We start from the raw sequence: 8,563 nt of genomic DNA, 5'->3' as shown, positions 1-8,563 counted from the left end.
GCTCGGAATGCTCTACCACAGGTCAGGCACAAATAATCCATGTGAATATTTGGGGTGTATTCTCTAAATTTGACCATCTCATGCTTTTTTTGAGCTACTTCAATTCTGCTTTACTCACAGAGCACAGCAGCTTCTCTGATGAAGGCATACCATACTGAGTGGTCCTATGCCAATGTCTCCCATGTCAAACAACCAATTCCGGAGTTCTAAAGAGAGACCCTGAGAGTGTCTTTGTATCACTTCTTCTGACACAATGTGAGTGCTTGCCCTGTATGAGTTCTCCATAAAATAATCGTTTAGGTAAATGTACATTTGGCATTCAAACAACTTAACCAGCCCATTGGAGTTGTGCTCTCTGCAGTAGAGTTTGAATACTTGGCAGTTTAGTTTGAGAAAGGACCTTAGTATCTAGTATCTTATCCTGCAAGGTGATCTTCAGAATCTTTCTAAAGACAATTCAAATGGAAGTGATTCAGTTTCCTGGCATGGTGCTAGTATACTGTCTAGGTTTCACAGGCATACAACAACAAGGTCAGCACAACGGCTCTGTAGACCTTCAGTTTGGTAGTCAGTCTAATACCACTTCTCTCCCACACTTTCCTTCTGAATCTGCCAAACATGGAGCTAGCTCTGGCAATGCGTGCATCAACCTCATTATCAACGTGTACATCCCCGGAACATATACTACCCAGGTAAGAGAACTTATCCACAGCATTCAGAATTTCTCCATTTGCTGTAACCAATGGTTCCATGTACGGGTGTTGTGGTGCTGGCTGATGGAACACCTATGTTTTCTTGATGTTAACTGTTACACCAAAATTAGCACAAACAGCAGAGAAATGATCCATACTTTGTTGCATCTCAGCTTCAGAGGCTGCATTGAGTGCCCAATAATCTTCAAACAAAAAAATCATGCACCGACACTCCCTCCTACTAAAGTCTAACACTGTCTTCCGTTTACCTAAACTTAATAAAACTTCGTGGATGCACTCTCGCAGCAAACAGACATCGGCATTTGGCGTTTAATAGTATGTGAACATAATAGGATACATTAGTATTCCTGTTAGAAATTATGAAGTAGTTTTGGACAAATTTGGGAAGCCCTGTATGAACTGATGCAGAGTAAAGTAAACAGAACCAGGAAAACTGTTTCTATAATAACAGTAACAATATACAGAAAAGGAAAACAAACAAGCAGACTTTTAATAACTTGGGAACTCTGATCAATCTAGTGACCAATCATGGTTCTAAGAGTAATAATAATAAAGCACCTCTTAACAGAGAGGTGATGGCTTCTAGGGCTATATCCCAAAGAGATCAAACAAATGGGAAAAGGACCCACATGTGCAAAAATATTCATAGCAGCTCTTTTTGTGGTGGCAAAGAATTGGAAATTGAGAGGATGCCCATCCATTGGGAAATGGCTGAGCAAGTTGTGGTATATGAATGTAATGGAATACTATTGTGTTATAAGAAATGATGAACAGGCTGACTTCAGAAAAACCTGGAAAGACTTATATGGTCTGATGCTGAGTGAAGTGAGCAGAACCAAGAAGACTTTGTACACAATAACAGCCACATTATGCAATGACTAAGATTGTTAAACTAAACCCTTCTCAGCATTACGAGGATCTAAGACATCTACAGAGGTCTCAGGATGGAAAATGCTGTCCACATCCAAAGAAAGAACTGTGGAAGTTGACTCGCTATCACTTATTTTTACCTTCTGTTGAGTTTTGTTTCATCTTTCTGATGGTTCCTCCTATTGGTTTTAATTTTTACTTACAACTTCACTAATGTGAAAATATGTTTAATGGATATGTAAATGTAAAGCCTATATCAGATTGTGTGCTGTCTTGGGGAGGGTAGGGGGGAGGAAGGGTGAGAAAAATTTTCAACTCAAAAGCATATGGAAGTGATTGTTGATAAATCAAAATAAATTAATAAAATTAAAAACAAACAAAAAAAAAGCAGAGAGGTGATGGAATCAAGATACAGAATAATTTTGTAGCGGGGATAGGGATTAGGTAGCACAAAAAGAAAGAAAGAAAGAAAAAAGAAAAGAACTAAAAGAGAGTTGTTGAGATATCTTTTTTTTTTCTTAATGCAGAGAAGAGAACAAAAGGAAGGCCAAAAAGAAGCTGTGTGACCCTGAGCAAGTCACTTAACCCTGATTGCCTCACCAAAAAGCAAAACAAAAACAAAAAGAGAGAAAGAGATTTATGAAAACGAGTCCCAGAGAGAAGTGATTACTAGTTTAAGACCAACTGTTGGTGTCAGAGCTGGGATTCAAACCTAGGTCTTCTGACTTCAAGCCTAGCACTGTTTCTGTAACACTATACTCCCTAGAATTCTACGTTACTATTCTGATATTTATATATGTGTGTATGTACATATATGGATATATAATATACATGTGTACATATATATAAACATACATGTATAAATCTATGTGTACATGTGTTTGTGTGTCTGTGTGTGTTTTGTATATAGGTTTTTATACATACACACACACACACACACACACACACATACATATTTCAGAGATTATGAGCATGGCATAGTGATGGAGGCCTGGCTTTGGAATCTGGATAACTTGGGTTTGAGGGCTGATTCAGTTCTAGGTGTGTGACCATAGGCAAATGACTTCACCTCTTAGTTGCCCAGGCAACTCTCTAAGTGTTTAAGTCATTGACTGCTGCTGTTTGTTCTTCTTTTTTGAAGAGCACCAATGACATCACAGGGTGATGTCTTGACTTGAGAAGGAATTGGATTTAAGTGAGGCAGAGTTGCACAAAGTTATCAGTCTCACTTGTCTATCTGTGGAAGTAGTTTCCTTACCAGAAATTCCTCACTCTAGGGAAATTGCAGGTCAGAAAAAAAAGAGATACGTCCCTAGAAAAAAAAGGGAAAATAGCTTTTGTCCATTGGGTCCACAGGAAGAAAACTACATTTCCCAGGAAGCCCAGGCTTGATTGTGCAGATAGTCTGTTCTCAGCAATACAAAGATCTATGACAATTCCAAAGGATTTAGAATGAAAAAATGCTATCCAATTTCAGAGAAAGAACTGATGGAGCCTGAATGCAGATTGAAGCATACTTTCTTTATTTTTCTAGGGAATTTTTTTTTTGGTCTGTGTTTTCTTTCACAACATGACTAATATAGAAATATGTTTTGCATGACTGCACATGTGTGATCTATATCAAATTGCTTGCCTTCTCAATGAGGGAGAGAGAAAGAATTTGGAACTTAAAAATGTAAAAAATAAAAGTTAAAATTGTTTTTACATGAAATTAAAAATTAAATAAAGACTTTAAAGAATTTTTACATGTAATTCGAAAAAATAAAATATTTGAAAAATACATATATATGCTTATTGACTGTCCATCAAATGTAATTACCTGTTACACTGTACTATTTTACAAAGTTGTTGTGGAAATAAGATGAAATAAGTAGCTCATAAATGTGAATCTGAGGTACAAATGTAAACTATTATTAATAACAAAATAATCATCATAATAATTATTACTTGTCTTTCATGTGTTTTGTCTTGACCCCTTGTCTCCTTAACTAGGCTGTAAAATCCTTAAGGGCAGAAACTCGATCTCACCCCTTTGTGTACCTGCTGTGGGCCAATATACTTTTGGAATTGGGGAGCTAGAGTTAACTCACACACTCCCACAACCACTAGCCAGAATTGTTGTGGGCATAAAAGCTATCTGTGCAGATCTGGGATGATGCAAGTTGACTTTGCCCTCAGGTGTATTGATTTGACACCCAGCTGGGGACCATTTGGTCAAGAGGAATATAAAAGTGGTTTTTAGGATTTTGGAAGGAAGATCTGGAGATCTCAGGGAACCTCTTTGCCAACTGCTTTTAATTTCCTTGCCAGTGGCTTTTATAGCATGTGTATACACACACACACACACACACACACGCATGCACATATGTACACACATATTCCTACATGCATGTGCATATGCATACATATATACACATGATCTCTATATACACACCTACAAACCTATGTACTCATAAGCACACACACCCATATATAGGAATTGAGTATTTGAATCCCCAGGCCCTAAACGATCCATAGTATTACATGGACAACTGTAAGAAGACAATGGTGTGTATAGCTCGTGGCATAATGTAGGACACAGTGGGTACTCAGCTTTAACTTTAATCAATCCGTATTTTATTGAGCTGAAAGGAATCCTGGTTTTGGCTATTCCACTCCCAGGCGGTAATGACCTTCCTTCCACTTAGACTTCACATAGCATTCATTTCTCACACTGTTAGAATATGTGGTTTTATGTTAGTTACATTTGTGTGTCATACTCCCTACTAATAATATCTGACATTTATATAGTCCCACAGCCTCCCTCTGCTAGCTCTCTCAGCAGAATACCTCAACTTCTCATTAAATTGGAAAGTAGAGAACATTTTCCATGGGTGCTCTCTTTTCCCCTCCTGTACATTTTTAAAGGCCCTAGCCATCAGGTAGCATTCCCTCTGCCTTTACTCTTGTCTTTGTCGAAGAGATTGTCCTCATCGAGGCCAACACTTAGACTTGTACCTTTGATTGCATTGTCTCCCAAAATTAGATTGCTCCCCAAAATCATTCACCCTCTCCCATTAATCATTCTCTATCTGAATATCCTACCTTCCGGTCTACAAACCTGCCTTCATCTCCTCCTCTTTGAAGAAAAATTCTTCTTTGATCCTACCATCTTCTCAAGCTATGATACTCTGTCTCCTCTTGATTCTCCTGTATAAAGTACTTAATTACTCACCTCAGCCTCTTAAAATCCATAGGTCCTTTCAAAGCTCAGATCAAGTACCATGTCTTATCTGAGGCCTTTCCGAGCCCTTGAGTTTCTACAGCCTTTTCCAATCAACCAATCAATCAATATTTATTAAGCACCTCAAAAGTGCTGGGTACAGTGCTAAGTCCTGGGAATAAAAAAAGAGGCAAAAGGCAGTCCTTGTCCTCAAGGAACTTACAATTTAACAAGGGAGAAAATGTACAAACAAATATATACAAAGCAAACAATATATAATAAATAATTAACAGAAGGAAGGCACAGAAACTAAGAGGAGTTGGGGAAGGCTTCTCATAGAAGACGGGATTTTAGTTGGGACTTCAGTAGTTGAAGTGGTGGAGAGGAAATTTTCCAGGCATTAGGGACAACCAGAAAGAATGCCCGGAGTCAAGATATGAAGAGTCCAAGAGATAGAGAATCTCGTTTGTGGAACAGACAGAAAACTAGCATCACTGGATCAAAGAGTTTGTGACAGGGAGTAAGGTCTAAGAAGATTGGAAAGGTGGGAAGGATCTAGATTATGAATGGCTTTGAAGGTCAAGCAGAGGATTTTATATTTGATCTTGGAGGCAACAGGGAACCATCGGAGTTTACTGAGTAGAGGTTTTTGAGTTGGGAGATGTGATCAGATCTCTGTTGCAGGAAAATCACTTTAATAGATAATTGAAGGATAAATTGGAATGGGGAGAAACTTGAGGCAGGCAGATCCACCATCAGGCTATTGCAATAATTCAGGCAGGAGGTGATGAGAGCCTACACCAGAGCGGAACAATATCAAAGAAGAAAAGGGGGCATATACCCAGAGATGCTGCAAAAGTGAAATCAGCAGTCCTTGGCAATAGCTTGGATATGGGGTGAGGGTGGGAGGAGATATTGAGGAATCCAGGATGGGTGTCTTAGGTTGCCAACCTGAGGGACTGGGAGGATGGTGTTGAGTTCTATAGTAATAGGGATAGTAAGAGGAAGGGAGAGATTAGGGGAAAGATTAATGAGTTCTGATTTGGACATATTGAATTTAAGATGTCTACTGGACATCCAGACTTCTGAAATGCAATTGGAGATGTTAGAGTGGAGGTCAGAAGAAAGACTAGGGCAGGTAAGGTAGATTTGAGAATCATCAGCATAGGCAATTAAATCCACAGGGGCTAATGAGATCACCAAGTAAAGTATTATAAAGGGAGAAGAGAACAGGGCCCAGGACAGAACCCTGAAGGACACCTGCACAGGGCATGGATCTGGAAGAGGATCCGGCAAAGGAGAAGGCAGGCATGTATGTATATATATGTGCAAGTTACATATATTTATGTGTATGTGCATGTATGTATGTATATATATATATATATATATATATACACACACACACACACACACACACACACATATATGTATATATGGATGGATAGATAGTACATGTTGTCCTCCCCAGAACATGTAAGGTTTTATGCATATACACATACATATATTCATACATACATACATACATACATGTATATATGAGAAATACATAAAACAAAATGACATCATGCCAGTCCATAAGCTGCAGCAGAGCAGGAGTGGGCTGTCTTATTTAAGCTTTGTGTCTCTCAAAGAATCTAACATGTTTGAGCCCAGGGGCTTAATGGAAGGGGGGGGTGTCCTGGGGTGTGTCTCTGTGCCCCATGAGTCATTCCAAAGTGAGAGGTGAGTATGTTTGGAGGAAGGGGCAGAAGCTTTGTCCTATAGGCTCAAGTTTGCTTCATTCATTAATTTCTTCATTCATTCATTTGGGGTGGTGGGAATCAGTCTTTTGCCTTGGATACGGAAAAGGGTCAGCTTACAGCATCTCACTGTCATCTCACCCCTAACTACCCAACCGTACTCTCTCTCCTTCATCCAAACTGGAAATGAAGCGAGGTAAAGGAAAGTGGCAGAGATGGAGGAGAGCGCTATGCACCGCATCTCAGCAGGCCTCACGGAAACCCCGTGAAAGACTACAACTCCCATAAAGCGTCACGGGTAGCGGCGCATGCGCCGAGGGCCCACCTTTCCTGGTTGGGTCTGCAACATCTGCAGAGAATTGTGGAAGGGGATTTCCTTTCCTGCCCGCGGTTAGAGTTGCGAGGTGAGGGGAAAGGGGCTTATGGGGTAGGGCTTGGGGAGCGGAACTGGAGGGAAAGCAGGGGCGAGAGGCGGGAGGCGTACGGAGTGGGGAGAGGGGCGCTCTGTACTCCCGGCGGCTGCACTGCTCACAACACGCGCTCTCTTCCTCCCCACCAGGGACCATGACCAGGCTGGAGAAGTGGATGTCCACTCTGCTGGTGCTGATGCTCATCTGGCTGTGTCTGGTGCAGGATCTGCTCAACCTGGGATATAGTAAAAAATTCCACGATGTGATATTATCCTTGCCCGTCTACCTCCTGGTCACCGCGGGCAGCTACCTTCTAGGCACCCTGGGTTTTCGCTTGGCCAACTTCAATGACTGTGAGGAAGCTGCCCAAGAACTGTTCATGCAGATCCAGGAAGCCCAGGCTGATCTGTCCAGTAAGGGCCTCATCCTGTGATCCTCTTAAGCCCCAAAGCTTCCAGATCCTCAGCTGCCTCCTAAGCACCCAGCTCCAGGCCATCCCTAGCGCCCCTCTTTAGCTAAATTAAGAGTAAATGTTCTTTTTCTTATTTCTTTGACTGGGACTTTTTTGGGGCCGAGGAGTGGGGGGGCCTAGGGAAGACTGAGTGAGGCATATGGACAGAGGTTGGGGAAACACTGGAGAAGAGAGGTTGGCTTGGGGAGGGAGAGGACACTGCAGAAGATGAAGGGTGAGAGAAGGGAGGGACTGAGAGGACACTGTGGCAGATGGAGCCTGGAGGTGACACTGAGAGAGGGAGGGACTGAGAAGACACTGCAGGAGATGGAGAGGGGCAGAACTAAGAAAACTAATTTCCCTATGTAATATTGCTGCTTTGCTCAGATTGAGGGATGCCAGGGCTCTTAAAGTTTTTCCGAGTTATGGACCTGCTGGGCACTCTGGTGAAGCCTATGGGCTGTTCTCAGAAAAATTTTCTAAATACATAAAGTAACATACATAAGATTACAAAAGGAAACCAAAGGCTACTGAAAATTAAAATGTAATTTCCCCCACCCAAATTCACCAACTTTTCCCCAGGCTATTAGATGTAGAGTTAGAAAGGACCTCAAAGGCCATTTATTCTAATTTCACATTGATGAGTAGCACAAGTGTTGTACCCATTAAAAGCTGAAAGGCCCAGAGGAGGGCCTCCAATGCCTTTTGCAAACTTCTAGGTAGTATTTTTCTAGAATAAGAGCAGGAATGGATGGTTTGCTATCTATACCAAAGGAAAGAGTGATATGGATCCTTTGCAGCATTGAGACATGATATGTTAAGCCACAGACTTTCCCGAGTTCCTTCTATCAATCACCAGAAGGCCTCATAGCATAGTCCAAGTGGAATACGATTCTCCTTTTTTCATTACTTTCCAGGCTGGGACTATTAAATTACCCCCTGCAGTCTTCCCTACCCCTTTAGATGTCTCCTCATTCTTGCAGGAAATCCTGAAAGTCTAGCTTCATATCTGACTTCTCTAGTCTCTGCCTTCCTTTTAAGATCTTCTTCCTCTCCTCTCACTTTCTAAAACCTTCCCTTAATTCTCAATTCTGATGTTCCCACCCACCACCCCCTTTCCTGGACTCTAGATAAATTCCTTATTTCCCAACCCAATTTAGTGGAACCACAGAGAACAG

At 41.2% G+C, this 8,563-nt stretch overlaps 1 protein-coding gene across 1 annotated transcript; it reads left to right on the top strand.

Moving 5' to 3' along the window:
- The first annotated feature begins 6,825 nt into the window (after positions 1-6,825).
- Positions 6,826-7,479, top strand: DPM3 (dolichyl-phosphate mannosyltransferase subunit 3, regulatory). Its single transcript, XM_020991420.2, has 2 exons — positions 6,826-6,928; positions 7,084-7,479. Exon 2 carries the CDS (start codon positions 7,089-7,091, stop codon positions 7,365-7,367), a length of 279 nt encoding a protein of 92 aa, XP_020847079.1. The 5' UTR covers positions 6,826-6,928; positions 7,084-7,088; the 3' UTR covers positions 7,368-7,479.
- The last annotated feature ends 1,084 nt before the right edge of the window (positions 7,480-8,563 follow it).

This window comes from Phascolarctos cinereus, unplaced genomic scaffold, assembly GCF_003287225.1.
Source record: "Phascolarctos cinereus isolate Bilbo 61053 unplaced genomic scaffold, phaCin_HiC Scaffold_5;HRSCAF=322, whole genome shotgun sequence".
In the NCBI taxonomy this organism is placed as follows: domain Eukaryota; kingdom Metazoa; phylum Chordata; class Mammalia; order Diprotodontia; family Phascolarctidae; genus Phascolarctos; species Phascolarctos cinereus.
The sequence above is the reverse complement of the archived record's forward strand: the minus strand, read 5'-3'. Positions and strand labels throughout refer to the sequence as shown.